The sequence below is a fragment of the Ictidomys tridecemlineatus genome, chromosome 4, assembly GCF_052094955.1.
Source record: "Ictidomys tridecemlineatus isolate mIctTri1 chromosome 4, mIctTri1.hap1, whole genome shotgun sequence".
Classification (NCBI taxonomy): domain Eukaryota; kingdom Metazoa; phylum Chordata; class Mammalia; order Rodentia; family Sciuridae; genus Ictidomys; species Ictidomys tridecemlineatus.
Window position 1 is genome coordinate 189,428,448 of NC_135480.1, and position 23,123 is coordinate 189,451,570.

Below are 23,123 nucleotides of genomic sequence, written 5' to 3' on the forward strand. Positions count from 1 at the left end.
CATGTGATTGAAAAAAAAACATATAAACTATCTACAACAACTGCCATTAACATAATCACCTCTCAAATGTTATGCTTCATGATATGATCTGAATATTTTTAAAAAATTTAAAAATGTCTTTTAAATAAGGGACCCCAAAGTATTTGATATTCACCCGGCTAACAAGTTATGTCCATGAGCTGGAAAAGAAGTCACATGCAGATATGTGCAGTTCAGAGAACAGTAATGAAAGAAACACTAATCTATTAACTTCCTAGGACTGTCAGAATAAAATGAAATATGATACATTTTATTTATATAATCAGGTACCATCTACTTTGACTTCAGTTTGGTGTTGGACTTTGAATAAAAGAAATCTCAATTACATTTTATCAAACATTAATGCACAAAGATTGCACAAAAGTAATAAAATGGAAAGGGTATTAGGAAGAAATCAAAGCTATCTAAGAATAAAGTAGGTCATTTGGGTGGCTCTGGTTGCCAAGCAACTGGTATTTCTGTTTCCCATTGGAATAATTTAATCATTAAAAAGTTTTACTAAACTATTTTTTCTTCTTCAAGATTTATACTTCAATTTATACTTTATAATTTATAACATATTCAGGAAACACACTAATAGGAAAACTGTAAGACTTTTTAAGGAAAACTTTAAAAACTTTACAGAAAGACGTAAAAGAAAACAATGTAACTTCTTCCTCTAAAGGATCACAGAGAAATAGAAATGTGTTAGTTATTCCCAAATTAATCTACAAAATCTATCCTATTCCAATTGTGTTTTTTAAGGAACAGATATTACCAAAATAATTCTGTGATATATCTGGAGAAATCAGAAATACTGATGTTAATTTCTGAAGAGAGGGTATATTATCCTATAATATACTAAGTTATAGTATGCACTGAAGCAGGAATGGAATAGAATGGAAGTTAGTCCAGTTAGAGATGGAGTATGTGCCATGTGAGCAGCACACACGAGGATAGACCAAGCCATGCAAGCAGAATGCAGACATGTCTAATGAGGGTGTCTGTCTGTCTGTATATCTATAGAAAAACTAGAATAGTAAGTGGGTTATTAAAATAACAATGTTTGGGGCTGGGACTGTAGCTCAGTGGCAGAGTGCTTGCCTAGCATGCATGAGGCACTGGGTTCAATCCTCAGCACCACATAAAAATAAGCAATAAAATAAAGGCATTCTGTCCATCTACAACTATAAAAAGTTAAAAACAATAACAACAACAATAATGTTGCCCTTATTTCCCACATCAAAAAACTTCGTAATAGAACAAAGATTTAAACATCAAAATAAAAGGAACCAAAACATGAAAATATTAGCATATTGCTTGTTTGTTTAAATCTGGGTGTGCTAGGTTTTTCTGAGCATGGTACCAAAGTCAGACTGCATCATGACAATCTTAACAAGAGTTTTTACTATACATATAAAAAATATTTTTAAAACACATAAGCAAAAACATTTATAGAAACAGAAAGTAGAAACGTAGACAGAGGCTGATGGGCAGAATAAGTGGGAAGTTATTATTTAATGGATAGGAAATTTCAGTTTTAGATGATGAATATGTTCTGAATATCAGTGGTGGTGGTGGGTTATACAATAATGTGAACGTGCTTAATGCCACTAAAGTGCACATTTAAAAATGTGGTGAATAATTTGGCATTAGGTACATATATTTTCTTAATATTTTTTATTAGTCATTGATGGATATTTATTTATTTATATGTGGTACTGAGAATCAAACCCAGTGCCTCATACATGTTAGGCAAGCACTCTACCATGGAGCCACAATCCCAGCCCGATATTTAAAAACAAATTTTAAATGGGAGGAAATGGCATAAATAGAAATCACTATAAATAAATATATTAAAAATGATCAGGAGTGATGGGAGGGGAGGGGAGAGGAAGGGGGGAAAGGAAGGACAGCAGAATAAAATAGTCATTATTATTGCTGTATGTATATACGTGACTGCATGACCAATGTGATTCTGCAACCTGTACACTCAGAAAAATAAGAAATTATACCCTATCTGATTCAAATGTATGATATGGCAAGATCATTGTACTATCATGTGTAACTAATTAAAACAAATTAAAAAAATTTTTTTTTAAATGATTAGGGTTGGGATTGTGGCTCAGCGGGAGAGTGCTTCTTCCCTCGCACGTATGGGGCACTGGGTTCGATCCTCAGCACCATATATAAATAAATAAATAAATAAATAAATAGAATAAAAGTATTGTGTCCATCTGCAACTAAAAAAAATATTTAAAAAAATGATCAAATAAAAGTAAAACAATAAGTTATAATTTCTCACCTATCATATTAACAAAGATAAGCAGGAAAACCACTTGCTTATACATTATCAAGAGCACCCTAAATTGGCATATAATCTTTACAGCAAGCATTCATGCAACATATTGAAATATAAAATATAATCTAATAAGATAATGTTGGAAGTGTGCTAAAATATGTTCTTGGAGTACTATTTGTAAAAGCATTAAATAAGAAACAACTTCAATGTCTAAGAAAAAGTAATAAAAAAGTAATTGGATATACAATGGCTTTCCTATATAGAGGAATAATAGGCAATCGTTGAAAACTTATGAAGTACCTCTGATTTGTGGTTATGAAACCATGTGCATAACATATAGAGAAAAAAAATAAAAGGTTTCTAAACATAAGAATTCCATTTGTATAAAATAGATAACACAGATACCAGAAAATGGAAGGGCACATACTAAAATATTAGGTCTACTACTTATTAGTTATCTCTGGGCAACTAGATGATTTTTTTTCTTTAACTTTTCTAGATTGAGTGTTTTATCATGTGTACATATTGTGACTGTAATTTATAAAGGCAATTTTTTCATTTTACAAAATCAGTTCTAAGCCCTGGGGATACAGCTCAGTGATACAGATCATGCAAAGGCAAGGCCCCAGGTTCAAACCCTATCATACGGGGGGGGGGGGGGGGGGGTTTAAAATAAATTAAATTAAATCTATTCTATTTTAAAATATCAAATGCTGTCAGACTCGGTGGAACCCATCTGTAATCCCAGGTACTCCAGAGGCTGAGCCAGGAGGATCTCAAGTTCAAGATCAGCCTCAGAAACTTGGGGAAACCTGTCTCAAAGTAAAAGTACATAGGATGTAGCTCAGTGGTAAAGCATCACTAGGTTCAATTCCCAGTACAAAAAGAAAGAAAGAAAAATCAAATACTGCACTTATTCTAGTTTATATTATATGCCCTATGTCTTAAAACAAGGATTATGTGTAGGAAATGCCCATATGTCTTAAAACAAGGATTATGTGTAGGAAATGCCCATTGTGATCAATGTGGAAAACTAAAACTCAATAAATTTAAATACAGTTTGCATTGTAATGCCTTTCAACACAGAATCAAAGACTTTTAAGTTCTTTGTATAGAGCAAGAATATAGAGGCCAAATATGCTCTTTACATAATAAAAACCCACTTAAAAACTACTTGCTTTGTAGATAAAATTTTCCTATCTTTAAGTAACTTCAAATTACTACTTTTATCTATTTAAAAATTAACCTGGAAGGACACAAAAGACTCAATATGAAGTACATTAAAATAAAAATAGAAAAGTAAGGTAATAAACATTGATAGACTACATTCCACATTCATCTTAAGGAGTCAAAAATCACTTAATTCTAAACACATTCTCATTAACATCTTATATAGGTTACTCAACATTACAATATAAGCATCATAACTCAACTTCTCAAATCCTTTGCTATAAATTCTGTAAAAAGGAGGAGTTAAAATGAATGACTTCTAAAGTTCCTTTCAGATTTGAAATGTTAAAAGGTTCATAACTATAGAAAATTAATTTTAAGTTATGATATCATATATTTTTACTCCTATTTTTAAAGATGTCTTAAATACTTACAGCTTGATTAGGCAGATTGTCAGTCTTAAGTTCTCTGTGATTGGAATACTGAATATAAACTGGCTGGCTCCGAAGTTGAGGAGTAACAGGAGTGTAATAATTCACCATAGTAACTGCAGCTTCCTCAGAAGCCATTTCTAAGAAAGCCTGCAACAAGCATAAGAAGGTAAGGGGGAAAGCTCGTCTTTTTAAAAAAGACAGTTCACTATTTTATCAGTCTAACTCACTCTAAAACTCATGCATTCTCAACAGAAATAATATTTCCTCAAAAAGATGAAAAATCTTTTGTTCCAAAGTATATCATGGATGGTAAATAGAAATATATTGGAAAAGTTGGGTTTGAGAAAGGTTTGGACTTGAGAAACTGTCGGTTGATTAAATAATTTCATGTGTTTTATCTTCCTATTATTTTTGCTTCTTCTAAAATTTAAAAACAATTAAAAAGGTTAAAATAAATATATAAATCAACATTATAAATGGATGTTTTCAGAGACTGTGATTTAATAGTTTTCTGTGAAAACTCTGGGGCTAATGAGCTATATTCTACATCAAGATACTGAAATTTCATGAGGCAATAAGGAATTTTTTTTTTTTTTTAAGTCTCAAATGCCCTTTAGAGGAAAAAAGGAAGGAGAGAGCATTATACTAACTATTTAAATTCTTGGGGTTTTTTTCTTTCCTTTTCTTTTGGTGGTGGTTGTGAAACAGCAGCACAAATAAAATTAAACTAAGCATTCATTTTTCAATAGTTATTATTTCATACTTTGCCAACTAGAAACCAACTTATCTGATCTGATAGCAAGAATGAGAGTTGTCAAGACTTGGTAGAAAGGGAACCTATATCTAGCTATGACAATTTCGATAATTTAGAGGTCATTAACACCTCTGAACCTTAGATTTCCTCATCTAAAATATGAAGTACTGCCCAATATGATCTTTAAGTCTCCTCACATTTTAGGTAGAATTCCTGTTAGGTGATCAGTCTTGAGATTTTACAGGAAAGAACTATTGGAAAGCATCTTTTTCAAGTGGTGGTGCCCAGAATTAGTTTGTACTAATTTTACAAATATGTTCTCAATCAACACCCATGTTACACTTTGAAGCAAAAGTTACATGTAAGTATTCAGAGTTCTTTTGCCTATTTTATATATTTATATTATATGCTTATACACATGCAAACACATAAACACTATATCTACACATCTGTATGCTACATATATTTCTTGTGTGGCATCGTAATAAATTACTACTGATCAAAATCAACACAAACCTCTAGTTAGATAACCCAACTATTTTTTCACTATAAAACATTTAATTAGCAAGCACACAGCAACCACTTCAACTTATGTATAAAACACTTAAAATTTATAAAATATATACTTATTAACAATAAAATTTACTGAACACAGAAAATGGCAAATATCTATAAATCCAACTATGCCTTTGTTTATAGTTATTCTTAACTGTCAGATGTTTTCATATGAAGTCCAGTAAAGGAATATCAAATATATAAATGTTAAATATGATGTGTAATGATATCAACCAAATGTCACAACTGAACCAATTAGATGTTTCAAATTAACAATAATTTCCCAAGAGGTAGTTATGTTAGCCCATGAGGGTGAATCAAATATCACAAGTCAAGGAATCAATTCACAATAAACATAAAATTCCACTATTTTAAAGAGACAAAAGTGGCTTCAAGTCATTATACATCTAAAAGATATAAATGTCCAAGATATTCTTTAAAAGTATCGGTAATAGACTTTTTCTAATATTTATAAGACAGGAGTATAACAATGATTAAGGCAAGGAAAAAAAAAAAAAAGCTGGGATTCAAACTCCAAAGCTTCTTCTCAGCAAAAAAAATAATAATCACTGAGGTGAACAGAGAGATTACAGCTTGGGAGCAAATTTTTACCACACATACATCAGATAGAGCACTAATCTCTAGTATATATAAAGAACTCAAAAATCTTAACACCAAAAAAACAAATAATCCAATCAATAAATGGGCCAAGGAACTGAACAGACACTTCTCAAAGTGATATACAATCAATCAACAAATATACGAAAAAAATGTTCAACATCTCTAGCAATTAGATGAATGCAAATCAAAACTAATATTTTATCTCACTCCAGTCAGAATGGCACCTATTAAGAATACAAATAACAGTATGTGTTAGCAAGGATGTGGGGAAAAAGGCACACTCATACACTGCTGTTGGGACTGCAAAATGGTACAGTCAATATGGAAAGCAATATGGAGATTTCTTTGAAAACTTGGAATGGAACCACCTTTTGACCCAGCTATCTCTCTCCTGGATGTATACCAAAAGAACTTAAAAGCAGCATACTACAGGGACACGGCTACATCAATGTTTATTGCAACACAATTCACAATAGCTAAATTGTAGATCCAACCTAGATACCCTTCAGTAGATGAATGGATAAAGAAAATGTGATATATATACACAGTGGAATATTACTCAGAAATAAAAGAGAATAAAATCATAGCATTTGCAGGAAAATGGAGTTGGAGAATATAATGCTAAGTGAAGTAAGCCAATCCCAAAAAACCAAATGCCAAGTGTCTTCTCTGATATAACGATGCTGATTCATAATGAGGATGAGGAGGAAGCATGGGAGGAATAGACGAACTTTAGATAGGTCAAAGGACAGAGAAGGGAAGGGGAGTATAGGGGTGGGAAAGATGGTGGAATGAGATGGACATCATTACCCTAAGGTACATGTATGGAAACACATATGGTGTGACTCTACTTTGTATTCAACCAGAGACATGAAAAGTTGTGTTCTATTTATGAAACATGATTTGAACTGCACTCTGCCATCTCATATTACTTATTAGAATAAATAAAATTTTAAAAAATTTTTAAAAAAAGAAAAAAAGCTATGGCAATAGTTTCTACCTGTTTTTTAATCTCCATTCAATAAAGAATTTGTAAACATTATTCCAATAATATTCTCCATAAGGGAAGAAAGTATATTTTTACTAATTCTTTGCTGAGTGTTAAGAAATAGTTCAATTTCTATCATCAGTCACATAAAGGAAAAGTTTAACAATGTCTTTGGAATATGTGATTCTTGTCATAGGAAGGGTTTTTTTTTTTCCTCCTAGAGTATACAGAATCTAGACTTTTATATGTAAAAATAAATTTCTCACATGAAATCCAATAATCATTTATGATTTTCCAAAGTAGCTAGTCAAAGAATTCAGTCTTCATCATGTGGGGTGGGGAGACAACTAAAAGTCATTGCCCGGAGGACTTAAAATAGCCCCTCTCTTCCCCCATCATTCCAAATGCTCTGGGAAAGGTTATAGCCCATAATTGGCTCAGTAATCATGAAGTGTATTACTAAATAGGTATTTTCTAAACAGAATTTATGATTTAAGAAAAGTAATTAACAGGTACAGTTAGCTTACAGATAAACCCCAGAATAAACAGTAAAGACAAGAAAAAAAAAACTGTGACCTTGCCTACTGCCTATCACAACCAATATTAGAGATGATCATGCTTGCTTTTTTCAAGTCACACAGACCACAGGATTTCCAGTAGTAGCAACTCTTGTTTAACTCTTGTTAAATAATAAAGAAAATAGCCCCCATGTACTAGTCTCCAATAGATGTAAGAAATGTGCACACATGAGGAATACATACTAGAGCATGTTTGTAACCTCTCTGAATCTTAGTAACCTCATCTGAATTAAGTGGGGATATTAATCAAGCAGTTTACTAGAGGAGGACTGAATCAGACATGATCCAATCACTTTCGTACCCACACTTGACTATTTATTTTTTTGATTTTTTAGGTACCAGGAATTAAACCCAGGGACACTTAACCACTGAGCCTCATCCCCAGACCTTTATGTATTTTACTTAGAGACAGGGTCTTTCTCAATTGCTTAGGGCCTCACCAAGTTGCTGAGGCTGGCTTTCAACTCACAATCCTTCTGCTTCAGCTTCTTGAGCCGCTGGGATTATAGGTGTTCCACACCGCAGCTGGCTCTATTTATTTATAAGTGTAGTCATGTTTCTAAAACTTATATTTACAAAAAGAAACAACAGTGATATATCATAATGTACTATAAATTTTATAGTCTAGATTCCATGTCCTCTTCTCTATAATAATGCTTAGCACTAAAGATTTTCAGGATAATCAAAAAAGTGGAGGGCTGGGGACGTGGCTTAAGCAGTAGCGTGCTCGCCTGGCATGCATGTGGCCCGGGTTCAATCCTCAGCACCACATACAAAAACAAAGATGTTGTGTCTGCCGAAAACTAAAAAATAAATATTAAAAAATTCTCTCTCTCTCTCTCTCTCTTTAAAAAAAAAAAAAAGTGGAAAGAACTAAAGAATACATCCCAGTGAGGTCTCATTTTGGAACAAGAAAGCACACAATCATTCAAATCAATATAATAAGTATTGTATTTTTGTTATAGTCATGAGAGAATCAAATTTTCTTAGTTATTTTCAGAAAAACTTATTTTTTTCAGGACATTGAAATAGGCAAAAAATTTTGGGTTATAATCCAAAAAAGCAAAAATCAGACAAATGAGATTAGATCAAGTTTTTAAAAAGCATCTGCAAAGCAAAGGAAATTATCAACAATATCTAAAATATATAAGGAAATCCAAAAATGCAACAGCAAAAAAAGAAAAAAATTAAATAATAGACAACAGATCTAAACAGATATATCTCAGAAGGAAACATAAGAATAGTCAAAGGAATCTTAAAAATGTTCAACATCAGGGCTGTGGCTGTGGCTCAGTGGTATAGTGCTCGCCTAGCACTCGCAGGGCCCTGAGCTGCAGCCTCAGCACCACATAAAAATAAAAAAATAAAAGATAATGTGTCCAACCACAACTAAACAAAAAATAAAATATTAAAAAAAAGTTCAACATCAAAGAAATACAAACTGGAAAAAAAAATGAGAGGCTACTTCACTCCATTATCAAAAAATAACAAGTGCTGGCAAGAATGTGGAGAAAAGAGAACGCCTGTACACTTGTTGGTTGGAATGTAAATTAGCTCACTCATTATGGAAATCAGTATAGAGATTACTTTAAAAATTAAAAACAGAACTATCATATGATCTAGCAATCCTACTACTGAGTATATATCCAAAGGAAAGGAAACCTATATGTCAAAGACATCTGCACTTCCATGTTTATTGCAGCACTATTCACAGTCAAGAAATAGAAATAACCAAAGCATCCATCAAAGGATGGATGTATCTTAAAGAAAATGTGAAACATACATAATGGAATACCATCTAGCCATAAAAAAGAATGAAATTCTGTCATTCATGACAACACAGATGGAACTAGAAATCATTATGTTAAATGAAATACACCAGACACAGAAAACAAGTACTGAATGATCTTATGGAATATAAAAAACTGAACTCACAAGCTGAGTGGAACAGTGGTTAACAGAGGGTGGGGAGTGTAGGGGAAGAAGGTATGGGGAAAGGCTGATCAGTGGGTGGGTATTTTTTTTTTTTCACAATACCTTTATTTTATTTATTTATTTTTTTTTATTTTTTTTTTTATTGGTTGTTCACAACATTACAAAGCTCTTGACATATCATACTTCGAACAATAGTTTCAAGTGAGTTATGAACTCCCATTTTTACCCCAAATACAGATTGCAGAATCACATAGGTTACACATTCACATTTTTACATAAAGTGGGTGGGTATTAAGTTATTGTAAGTAGAAATAAGTAGTTCTGGTGTGCTATGTTGAACAGTAGGGTGACTACAGATAATGATAATGTGCAGTATATTTCAAAAAGCTAGAAGAAATGACTCTAAATGTTTTCACCATAAAGAAATGATCAATCAGGAAATATGCTTAATCTGATTTAAACAACACACAACATATACATGTACCAAAAATCACATGGTACCCCATAAATATGCATGATTCTTATACACCATATATATGTATATGTGTGTATATGTGTGTGTGTATATATAGAATTTTTTTAAGTGCAGGGCTGAGAATCAAAACCTACAGCTTTTGTACATGCTAGGCAAGCCACTCTCTGAGCTGCATACACTCTCAGTGCCAATTTTTGTATTATTGTGTATCAGTTAAAATATAACTAATTTTAAAAAACCCTATTAACTTACCAAATGAAGCCTCTCTTATTTCTCCCTCAAATTATTAAATAAATTACATATTAATTCTACAACTGAATATACATACTGTTAAATGAGTTTACAGGAAATCATTGTTTTGTATTAGCCTCCTACACAAGGTAGATAAATTTCCAAAATAACAAGTTTCTTTTTCTTTTCTTTTGGTATTAGGGATCGAACCCAGGGCCTTGTGCATGCAAGGCAAGCACTCTACCAACTGAGCTATATCCCCAGCCTCCAAAATTACAAGTTTTTAACAGAAGGTTCACAGCAACCCATTAGCATGAGCTCATTCTACCCAAACATGTTTACCCTCTGCTTTAACTCTTACAATAATCCACTTAGTAAGAAAGTGTTGTTTCCACCTTAAAAATGCTAACCATTCTATCATGTCCAGCTTAACCCTCATACTATTTTATAGAATTAAGTATTGATTAATTCTAACATCTCACATAAAAGTCAATTAGACCTTAAAAATCGTTGTAATTTTGTCTTGTGACAATACTATACATTTCTATCTAGATTTTGGGAAACTTCACCGTTCTTTGTCAAATATGGTGTGATTTATATCCTCTCTATCAGGGTCTTCTAGTAATCACAGGATGTTTTCATAAACCATCTTATGAGTAAAATACAAAAATATTTCTTGTTAGGAAGGAAAATGTTTATAAATCAACAAGTGGTAAATATGCAAAAATGGTAAAATTTTTGCATTAATATTTGTTGATTCCTTGTATACCAAAAAAAAAAACTCTTCTACTTTAAAAATTAATGATCATAAAATTTAGAAAATAAGAAAAGTTGAAAAATTATCTGTAATACACCCAGAGATAATCATTCTGTGTTACTCTTTAAATATTACATACCTGGCTTTTTCCTTTCAACATCAAAAGATTAGTTACTTTGCCAAATGGTAGACCTAATGATATGACCTCTGCTTCGGTGACATCACATGGAATTTTTCGAAGATGGAGAACACGGGAAGGTGAACAGGGAGGTCTATCTCCTTTAAATTTCTTGTTGTCATTCCCATTAGCTAAAAAACAAGATTTTAAAAAATTACTAAAACTAATATGGTTGATATACTACATCAACTATATTGTCACAATTGATCCTCTAGAGGTTTAGAATGTGAAATTCAGAAAACTATAGGCATTGATGGGGGGAGAAAAGAATGGGAAACAAAATCAACCACATTTCTATGAGTCTTTTTTCTAGTTTTTTGTGAATATTAAGCCATTTATTTATTTTTCCAACTCTTTATATCTAAAGACAGCATCTAACTAAGCTGCCCTAACTGGCCTGGAACTTTAGATTCTCTTGCCTCAGTCTCTTGAGTGGCTAAGATTACAGGTATGCTCCCTGACTTCATCTTTAACTTCAAGAAAAAGTATTAGTATAAATGAAATACATCATTTCAAATACAGTCATGCGCCACATAATGATGATTCTTCTGTCAAGAAATGGACCACATACAGGCTTATGATCTCATAAGATTATAAGGGAGCTAAAATATCTCTATCTCCTAGTGACATTGTAACACAATCCATTATTCATGATTGTAGTGATGCTGGTGTAAACAAACCTAATGTGCTTCCAGTCATGTAAAAGTATATCGCATACTGTTTCATACAGTGGATAATACTTGTAACAATAAATGACTTACTGATTTACATAGATTACAATTTTATCATCATTTAGGGGTATACTCTTTATACTTACAAAAACAAAACAAAAAGTTAACTGTAAAACAGCCACAGGCAGGTCTTTTAGAAAGTATTCTAGAAGAAGGCACTGTTATCATGAGATGAAGGTTCCACGTTACTACCCATGAAGACCTTTCAGTGGGACAAGATGTGGAAGTGGAAGACAATGAAATTGAAGATCCTGACCCTTACATTAAGTAAAATAAAAACTTTTTTAAAATATGAAAATACCATCAAATAAGTAAATTAAGAAAGATATTTTTGTACAGCTAAACAATGGGCCTATACAGTGAATCAAAAGCTTTTTTAAAAAAGCTAAAATTTATAAAGAAAATGTTATGGTAATCTATGGTTAATTTATTATTGAAAAAAATTATTTTTTTTTTTTACATATTTGGCAGACCCTAAATGTACCATGTTCACAAAGGTACATTAGTGTACAATAATGTCTTAGGCCTTTACATTCACTTTTTACTCACTGATTCATTCAGAGCACCTTCAGACCCGAAATCTTCATTTGGGATAAATGCCCTAAACATCTTTTCTATGTTTAGGAACAGAAATACCATTGTATTACAAATGCCTGTAGGATTCAGTATAGTAATAGTGCTACACATATTTGTAGCTGAAGGCAGAAGCTATTTCCACTGGCAGGTGGGGTCTGCTGAAACTGCAGGTATCTGCATCTGAGATACATGTTGTAGCTCTTAATGACAGGCTATGCCTTCCAGTGTTGAAACAGACCCCAGCAGCTCACTATCGATTTCTTCTTTCTAGGTTCTTATCTTGTGAATTTGAAGAATGAAATCCACAGACAAGGATGAGTGAGTATAATAGAATTTATTCAAGTATATGTAGAAAAAGAACTCCCGCAGGACCAAAGAAGACCAGACAGTGATTGCCACCTAAGTGTTAGTCTAGTAGTTTATAGAGTAAAGAGCACCGGTCAATTTATGCTAATTAAATTTTGGAAAAGTATTAATGCTGTTGGTTAAATCTTGAGTCAGAACTTCCATTCAAGTCTGTTCCACTTCCACTTTTTCATAGCTCATCTGTATTCCCAGATGGTGCAGGCTCAGGGATCTAGAAGAGGTGCCAGGTGGGCATGCCCTGGCTTGCCCCAGCTAGCATGGCAGTCTCAGGACCTGTGAGCCAGGACCTGTGCTTTCCACCAGCACAGCAATCCACCAGGGTTGTAGCTCTACTACCAATTCTGGAAAAGATTATTGGGCTGGCTGTGTGGCTAGGCAGCTAGGGGTCATGTCACAATCTCCATTCAGGGAAAGGGCCCTATACAAGTATACCTTTTCTATGTTCAGGTACATAATACCATTGTGCTACAAATGCCTGCAGTATTCAGTACTGTAACGTGCTACACATATTTGTAGCTAAAGATAATGAGCTAAACCATATATCCTAGGTATGTAGTAAGTAACCCATACCATGTAGATCTGTGTAAGTATACACACTATGACGTTCCCTTAATAATGATGAAATAGCCTATAATGCATTTCTCTGAAAGCATCCCCATTTTAATTAGGGTACCTCTAAATACTCAAATTTTTGTTATAAATAGAGAACAATATTTATGGCTTTAAAATTTTTTTCTAATTTGTTCAATATTTATAAACAAATAACTATACAATAAATTTTACGAAAGATTATTTAAAAAATTTATATTTATCACATCTAAGATCTGAATTTGAGCTGTTTATGAAAATTAAACTCATTTCTTAGGCATTAAAAGTTTTATTAATTTATTATTTAATTCATTTATTGATATATAATAATCCTATTCATTATTATAGTAGTTCGTTTATTTTTTGGTATTTGGGATTGAACCCAGGAGTGCTTTACCAGTGAGCTAAGTCCACAGCCCTTTTTATTTTTTGTTTTGAGAAAGGCTCTTCCTAACTTATTAAATTGTTGAGGCTGCCCTTGAACTTGTGACCCTCCTGCCTCAGGCTTCCAAATTGCTCATATTATAGGCATACACTACTACTCTGGATTCATTATTACAGTAAATCTTAACATAAGTGCCACCTTGTCAAAGATGCAAAGTTTCAACACCATACCAGACTTACTTCATCAGAAAGTTCAGGGCTGGTACCCAGCCTTCTACATTTAAAAATGTCCTCCATGTAATTATGATTCACTCTGAAGTTTGAAAACTGCTGCTATAAAATAAATTCATTATCCTAGCACATAGCTAAGTTTTGTTTAAATCCTATTGGTTTGAACATTGACATAAGTAGAACTGACAAGCCTGTAAGGAATACTAAAGTTTATGTAGATAAGATTCAGAGTTTTTTCCAGAAATAGCATCATGTAAGACTTCATATAAATTATTTAAAAGTCAAAAGTTCCACCACAATGCTTTATAATAAAAATGCCATATTTTTCACTATTTGAAGGAAAAATTTCTTTTCAAACACCTGCAAATACCTTTTTTTCTAATGAAAGAATAATATCTGTGATCCTAAATTTAAAAATTTCATGAGAACCACATAAAAATCATATAAGATAGATTGTACCCACATGTATGGCACAGAACTCAATGTGTTCACAGCACTTGCTCCCAAATTCTCTCTGTAAATGTATGTAGCATCTTATCCAGCACCAACACTATTTATTCTTAGTAGTCCATATAGTCTTCATATAGTAAATGCGGCAGTCAGATTATGAATGAGAATCAAACATTTTTAGATCAATTAATCTGGGAACAAAGGATTCCTTCTCCTCTATTTCATCAATTACCAAGAAATTCACCTTTTTCCCCTCAAAAATCACCACTGATTATATGCTTCCATTTTCTTTTTATATTTTTTTTAGTTGATGGACCTTTATTTTATTTATTTGTATGTGGTGCATTGTATGTGGAGAATCGAACCCAGTGCCTCACACATGCTAGGCAAGCGTGCTACCACTGAGCCACAACCCCAGCCCCAACTTCCATTTTCACTCTCAATTATCACCAACCTCACCATTTGATCGTCTTATTTCCTGTGAGCGCATTCCCATGTTCCTAGGATTCAGTATCATATCAACCTAACTCAAAGAGTTTATCATGTCTTAACCTATTCTAAAAACTGACAAGTTTCCAAATACCAATACATGTCCTTTAGTTTGCAGTGTTTAAAAACTGCCTCATTAGAGTCTCAAAAATATCATTATAGTCTAACGTTAGTTTTTTTAAACCACAAAAATCTCAAAGTATGTCTTAAAATTCCTAGAAAAGACTACATAACTTGACACTGACACTGAAATTTTTTGAAGTATGAGCAGGCTTATGTGGATTAACAATAACAATAAAAGAACAATGTGAAGGAATATTTTTTTTAAATTCTAAGTTTGCAAAATGTAAATGCCAAAAATCAAGTTATTTGTGCTTTCACTTGTGTTGCACTATATCAGATGAAGACCTACTTTACCAAAAATATGCTACTGCAAATCATTTTAAGATGTTAGTATTTCCATAGGATTGAAGTGCCTGGATTCTGTTAAGGAAAAGGAAGGGCAAAGAGGGAAAGCATAGCACTTGGGCTGCCTATAAATCAGACACCTGTTCTGGACAGGTTACTTGACATTACTGAACCTCAAGGTTCTTCTTCCATAAAATGAGCATAACAACAGGGATACTATAAAAATTAGTTTAATTTTCAGTTGTCTTTTAAATGTTTGTCAGAATGTCTAGCACAACATTAACAACAATGTGTCTTGCTATTCTTAAGACAAGTTGTTTTACTTTGTAGTTACCTTCTTCTTTGTTTCTCCCCCAGTAACTGATGACTGAACCCAGGGGCACTCTACCACTGAGCTACATCTCTAGCTCTTTTTATTTTGAAACAGGTCTTACTAAATTGCCAAAGCTGGCCTTGAACTTATGATCCTCCTGCTTCAGCTTCCTAAGTACAACTGGGATTAAAAGTAAGTACCATGATACTCCACATATATATGTAGTTGAATACAATACCTTTATTTTATTTATTTATTTTTATGTGGTACTGAGGATCGAACCCAGTGCCTTACATGTGCTAATGCTTTAAAGCGAGTACTTTACCATTGAGCCACAACTCCAGCCCCACTTCTACTTTTTTGATGTCAAAATGATGATTTTATATTTTTCTCTCTCGATGTCATTATTTGGCAAAATTAAGAAAATGCTCAAAATTAATTGAAAATGTTATCATATGAAATCTAAAAAGATGTCTAAGTCATTTAGATCATCAGAAAAAGTTTGTATCTGAAGATTTGATAATTTCAAAATGGAGAATGTATGTAATTATAGCCATAATTTAAGAAAAGCCAATAAGAAACAAGGAAATTTTAATCACCAAGCACACAAATTTGAAGAATTATTCTCTGTACAAGAGAATAGATACAATTTTAATATGAAAGTAAGCATTTGAAAAACTTGTATATTTTGTTGCATTCTGTCAGAAAACATACTGGAAACTATCGAATGCATACTACATGTTAGTCATGTTCTTAAAGAGTTATGTGGAAGTGGTTTTTTAAAAAATTCATATATTCTTACTTCAAAACTGGATATTTCGAAACTGGAGGAATTTGTCAGGAAAACTACCTTAGATGTTATGGATTCTTTTTTTTAACAATTAAATTTATGAGGGTATACTTTTAGATATAATAAAAATCCATCCACATCTTAAGTGTAGATTTTGATGAGTTTTGACATGTGTATACCAATGACAACCACAAAAATTAAGATGTAGGATATTACCATCAAATATCCCAAAACGTTTCCTAAAGACATTTTGCAGTTTGTAGGCCTTCCAAAGTCCCCAGACCCAGACAATCTGACTCTATTCTGTTTAATTAATCTAAACGTCCATCATTTGCCACTACCACATTTTCTTGATTTCTAAAGTTTTATAACAATTCTTGAAATCAGGTTCTTTTTTTTAAAATATTTTTTAGTTATTGATGGACCTTTATTTTTATGTATTTGTATGTCGTGCTGAGACTCAAACCCAGTGCCTCGTGCATGCTAGGCAAGCACGCTATCACTGAGCCACAACCCCAGCCCTGAAATCAGGTTCTTATTTCAGAAAAATTCACATCTTAACAATTTTAGTCATCCAAACTACAAATATCCCAGTATCTCTGCCTCCCAAATAGATGGAATTATAGGCATATGCCACCACATTCAACATAAGAAATTACTATTAAACCCTAATAGCATACATAATATTAAAAGACTAATAAAGCCATTTCTACCCTCATCATCTGAGATAAAAGCTAAAACTCAGTGTTAGCAAAATACCTTAAAAAACTTAAAGGAGAGCTGGGATTGTGGCTCAGCAGTAGAGCACTTGCCTAGCACAGGCGGGACCCGGGTTTGATCCTCAGCACCACATAAAAATAAAGGCATTGTGTTGTGTCCATCTACACCTAAAAAATAAACATTTAAAAAAAAAAAAAAAACCCTCAAAGGAGGCAAGATTTATTTTGGCTTTGGGTTTAAGAGGTTTCAGTCCATAGTCAGCTGGCCTAATTGCTATGTGCCTGGGGTGAGACAGAACATCATAGTAGGGAGGGTATACAGGAACAAAGCTATTCACCTCATGTTGGCTGCAAAAGCAAAGAGAAAGAGACAGAAGAGTCCAGGGACAAGATATTGCCTTCAAAGGCATGCTCCTAAAGACCTACTTCCTCCAACTAGGCCCTACCACCCACAGTTTCACTACCTTCGAATAATTCATTAAGCTATGAATTTATCAATGAATTACTCCATTAATGATGTTAAAGGCCTCATGGTCCGATCACTTCCCCAAAGTCCCATATCTGAGCATTGCTACATTGGGGACTAAGCCTTCAACAAATGAACATTTCAGGGACATTATAGATCCAAATCATAACAAACTCCTTCAGGCAGTAGGATAGAAGAAAGGGAAAATAGGGGCTGGGAATGTGGCTCAAGCGGTAGCGCGCTCGCCTGGCATGCATGCGGCCCAGGTTCGATCCTCAGCACCACATACAAACAAAGATGTTGTGTCCGCCGAAAACTAAAAAATAAATATTAAAATTAAAAAAAAAGGGAAATAGTATAACCATGCAGAGATACCACAGAAGTCCCATGTAATACATCTATTTTTATCTCATTAGCCAGGACTTAACCATATGATCATATCCAGCTATAAGACAAAAAAGTAGTTACTTAATCTGGGTGGCAAAGTATCCAAAGAAGAGCTGGGGATGTGGCTCAAGCGGTAGCACTCTTGCCTGGTATGCCTGCGGCCTGGGTTCGATTCTTAGCACCACATACAACAAAAATATTGTGTCTGCCGAAAACTAAACAAAAAATAAATATTAAAATTCTCTCTCTAAAAAAAAAAGTATCCAAAGAAAAATTAGCAATCTGTTACTAAACAGAATGGAAATAATAATACTGGGATATACCATAAACAATGTCTGCGTTTAATTCCTAATATTACATTTAAAAATAGCATATGGATTAATGAAGTACGAAACTTATGCAGAGCTGTCACTTGAGTTAAAATAACATCTTTTAAAAATAAAAAAAAAAACTCAATAAAATAACATCTATGGGCTGGGGATGTGGCTCAAGCGGTAGCGTGCTCGCCTGGCATGTGTGCGGACCGGGTTCCATCCTCAGCACCACATACAAACAAAGATGTTGTGTCTGCCGAAAACTGAAAAATAAATATTAAAAGTTTTTAAAAAATAAAATAAAATAGCATCTAAAAATGTGGACTCACATATAATTATCCCAGATGGAAAGTAATACCACACCAAAAAAAAAAAAAAAATCAACATTTTATATTAATATATAAATTAACCTAAGTCAAATCAGAACCCCTAAGAGAGAATGGGATTCTATTTTAGAACTACATGACATAATTTAAAGCTTAAAGAAAGATAAGTCCACAATAAGCTAAGATAAATTTTAAAGGAGTATAAATAACACCTAAGTAGAATAACCATAGGTCCTAGTGTGCCTGAAACAGTCACAACTTGGCACCAATATTCTATCACCCTGTACTGCTTAAAGTGCAATTTTTATTTTAAGCTTCCAATTTCTGTCATAGCCTCATCTACTAGTTTATAAACTACTTAGAAAGGTTAAATCTGAGACCGGAGGAGGAAGACGCGCCAGGCACCCAGCCAGACCGGAGGAGGATAAAGACACCTCAAAGAAAGAAAACTACAGACCAATATCCCTAATGAATTTAGATGCAAAAATCCTCAATAAAATTCTGGCAAATCGTATACAAAAACATATCAAAAAGATCGTGCACCATGATCAAGTAGGATTCGTCCCTGGGATGCAAGGCTGGTTCAATATAAGGAAATCAATAAACGTAATTCACCACATCAATAGACTTAAAGATAAGAACCATATGATCATCTCAATAGATGCAGAAAAAGCATTCGACAAAGTACAGCATCCCTTTATGTTCAAAACATTAGAAAAACTAGGGATAACAGGAACTTACCTCAACATTGTAAAAGCTTTATATGCTAAGCCTCAGGCTAGCATCATTCTAAATGGAAAAAAACTGAAGGCATTCCCTCTAAAATCTGGAACAAGACAGGAATGCCCTCTATCACGACTTCTATTCAATATAGTTCTCGAAATACTGGCCAGAGCAATTAGGCAGACAAAAGAAATTAAAGGCATTAAGATACGAAAAGAAGAACTTAAATTATCACTATTTACAGATGATATGATTTTATACCTAGAAGACCCAAAAGGGTCTACAAAGAAACTACTAGAGCTAATAAATGAATTCAGCAAAGTGGCAGGATATAAAATCAACACGCATAAATCAAAGGCATTTCTGTATATCAGCGACAAATCTTCTGAACTGGAAATGAGGAAAACCACCCCATTCACAATATCCTCAAAAAAAAAAAAAATACTTGGGAATCAACCTAACAAAAGAGGTGAAAGATTTATACAATGAAAACTACAGAACCCTAAAGAGAGAAATAAAAGAGATCTTAGAAGATGGAAAAATATACCCTGTTCATGGATAGGCAGAACTAACATCATCAAAATGGCGATATTACCAAAAGTTCTCTATAGGTTCAATGCAATGCCAATCAAAATCCCAACGGCATTTCTTGTAGAAATAGATAAAGTAATCATGAAATTCATATGGAAAAATAAAAGACCCAGAATAGCAAAAGCAATTCTAAGCAGGAAGTGTGAATCAGGAGCTGTAGCGATGCCAGATTTCAAACTATATTACACAGCAATAGTAACAAAAACAGCATGGTACTGGTACCAAAACAGATGGGTGGACCAATGGTATAGAATAGAGGACACAGAGACCAATCCACAAAATTACAACTATCTTATATTCGATAAAGGGGCTAAAAGCATGCAATGGAGGAAGGATAGCATCTTCAACAAATGGTGCTGGGAAAACTGGAAATCCATATGCAACAAAATGAAACTGAATCCCCTTCTCTCGCCATGCACAAAAGTTAACTTAAAATGGATCAAGGACCTTGATATCAAATCAGAGACTATGCATCTGATAGAAGAAAAAGTTGGCTCCGATTTACATATTGTGGGGTCGGGCTCCAAATTCCTCAATAGGACACCCATAGCACAAGAGTTAATAATTAGAATCAACAAATGGGACTTACTTAAACTAAAAAGTTTTTTTCTCAGCAAGAGAAACAATAAGAGAGGTAAACAGGGAGCCTGCATCATGGGAACAAATGTTTACTCCTCACACTTCAGATAGAACCCTAATATCCAGAGTATACAAAGAACTCAAAAAATTAAACAATAAGAAAACAAATAACCCAATCAACAAATGTGTCAAAGACCTGATCAGACACTTCTCAGAGGAGGACATACAATCAATTAACAAGTACATGAAAAAATGCTCACTATCTCTAGCAGTCAGAGAAATGCAAATCAAGACCACCCTAAGATACCATCTCACTCCAGTAAGATTGGCAGCCATTATGAAGTCAAACAAGAACAAGTGCTGGCGAGGATGTGGGGAAAAGGGTACTCTTGTACATTGCTGGTAGGACTGCCAATTGGTGCGGCCAATATGGAAAGCAGTATGGAGATTCCTGGGAAAGCTGGGAATGGAACCACCATTTGACCCAGCTACTGCCCTTCTTGGACTATTCCCTGAAGACCTTAAAAGAGCGTACTACAGGGATACTGCCACATAGATCTTCATAGCAGCACAATTCTCAATAGCTAGACTGTGGAACCAACCTAGATGCCCCTCAATAGATGAATGGATAAAAAAAAAATGTGGTATTTATACACAATGGAGTACTACGTAGCACTAAAAAATGACAAAATCATGGAATTTGCAGGGAAATGGATGGCACTAGAGCAGATTATGCTAAGTGAAGCTAGCCAATCCCTAAAAAACAAATGCCAAATGTCTTCTTTGATATAATGAGAGCAACCAAGAACAGAGCAGGGAGGAAGAGCAGGAGGAAAAGATTAACATTAAACAGAGTCATGAGGTGGGAGGGAAAGGGAAAGAAAGGGAAATTGCATGGAAATGGAAGGAGACCCTCATTGTTATACAAAATTACATATAAGAGGTTGCGAGGGGAATGGGGAAAAAAACATAAGGAGAGAAATGAATTACAGTAGATGGGGTAGAGAGAGAAGATGGGAGGGGAGGGGAGGGGGGGTAGTAGAGGATAGGAAAGGTAGCAGAATACAACAGTTACTATTATGGCATTATGTAAACATGTGGATGTGTAACCGATGTGATTCTGCAATCTATGTAATGTTTTGAATAACCAATAAAAAAAAAGAAAAAAAAAGAAAGGTTAAATCTGAAAGTCAACCATTAACAAGCTAAATCTTTCACAACTTCCTCATGGACAATATACAGGACTTTGAAGTTGTTCTACTGTTAGCTCAATTAATACACTTTGCAAACAGCTAAATTATATTAGTTTTATCATTATGTACTAACATTAGAATATCAGTTATTACCAGTACTGGTTTTTGGGTCCTTTAGAAGGAATTAAAATTAGGTTTCTTAGGATTTATGCTATTTAAATTAAAAATATGTGACATTAATAAAAATTCAGCTTAGGCCTGGGGAATGTGGCTCAAGCGGTAGCGCGCTCGCCTGACATGCGTGCGGCCCGGGTTCAATCCTCAGCACCACATACCAACAAAGATGTTGTGTCCGCCGAGAACTAAACAATAAAACATTAAAAATTCTCTCTCTCTCTCTCCTCTCTTACTCTCTCTTAAAAAAAAAAATTCAGCTTAAAAGTTCAACATTTTTGGAGATAATAAAAAAATATAAATTTTGGTATAATACCACACCAAATAAGTCATGGTAAAAACACAATTATTACTGAAAATCTTATAGGGCAGACATGTACTTGCAAATCGTTTGGTGCATACCTAATTCCTGTTTCCAAACAAGCAATAATCTACCAAATGAAACAAACGACAGTTGTCAAATTTTACAAAATACTTTTAAATTGGTTTTTAGATTATCTGCAAAATTTCTGTGATGAAGATTATAATAAATTTTTTAAAAAGCCCTTCTCTAAGATAGTATACATGGCTCTCATTTTGCTACACATTATTGATCACATCTTTAAAATGTTTGCGTCTTTGAAGAATTAAGTATCATGCAAAGCCATTAAACTCCAAAATCATCAGTTTTTAAGCTTTTATAAAATTACAAATATTAGAAAATATTACAAAAATATTTTAAAGTACACTAAAAATTATGTAAAAAAAATTTTTTTTCAAATGTCAACAGTCACTACGGAACTGAAAGAGTGGTAGGCCCACAAGTCAACAATAAAATATCCAGGGGTAAGAGAAAACAGCACTTCCAAATTTTAAAGCTTTGAGTCTCTTATAGTCAAGAAGCTGTAATTCCAGTGGCTTGGGAGGCTGAGGCAGGAGGATCTCCAGTTCAAAAGCCAGTCTCAGCAAAAGCGAGGTGCTAAGCAACTCAGTGAGATCCTGTCTCTAAATAAAATACAAAATAGGGCTGGGAATGTGGCTCAGTGGTTGAGTGCAATCCCCGGTATCCCTACTCCACACCAAAAAAGAAGCTAGACTCGTGTGCAGGGGGAGGAAAAGAACTTCAGAAAAGTGAGCCCCTTAGAAGACTATAACCTCAGTGGAAAGCGAAATAAAATCATAATTCCATATAACAGATATATTTAACAAGGAAGTCTACCTATTCAGGTATTTTGATGGGAAAATTATAAATGTTTGGATTCTGAATTTTCTCTTCCTTTCTTAAAAAGGAATTCCCCAAAGCAACAAACACATTAGAAGATGTTAGATGCTGATGATACAGTGGCTAAC

General features: G+C 33.7%; 1 protein-coding gene across 11 annotated transcripts in view; it reads right to left on the bottom strand.

Moving 5' to 3' along the window:
• Window positions 1-23,123, bottom strand: part of Ptbp3 (polypyrimidine tract binding protein 3) — a 98,521-nt gene that overhangs the window by 39,615 nt on the left and 35,783 nt on the right. For 8 of the 11 annotated variants that reach the window (XM_078047967.1, XM_078047966.1, XM_078047969.1 and 5 more), the window contains 2 exons: window positions 10,958-11,127; window positions 3,925-4,071 (listed from right to left, as the gene is read on the bottom strand). In XM_078047967.1, the coding sequence (XP_077904093.1) occupies window positions 3,925-4,071; window positions 10,958-11,127 (317 nt within the window). The remainder of the gene's footprint in view (window positions 1-3,924; window positions 4,072-10,957; window positions 11,128-23,123) is intronic. The other 3 variants (XM_078047970.1, XM_078047971.1, XM_078047965.1) reach the window with 2 other exon arrangements.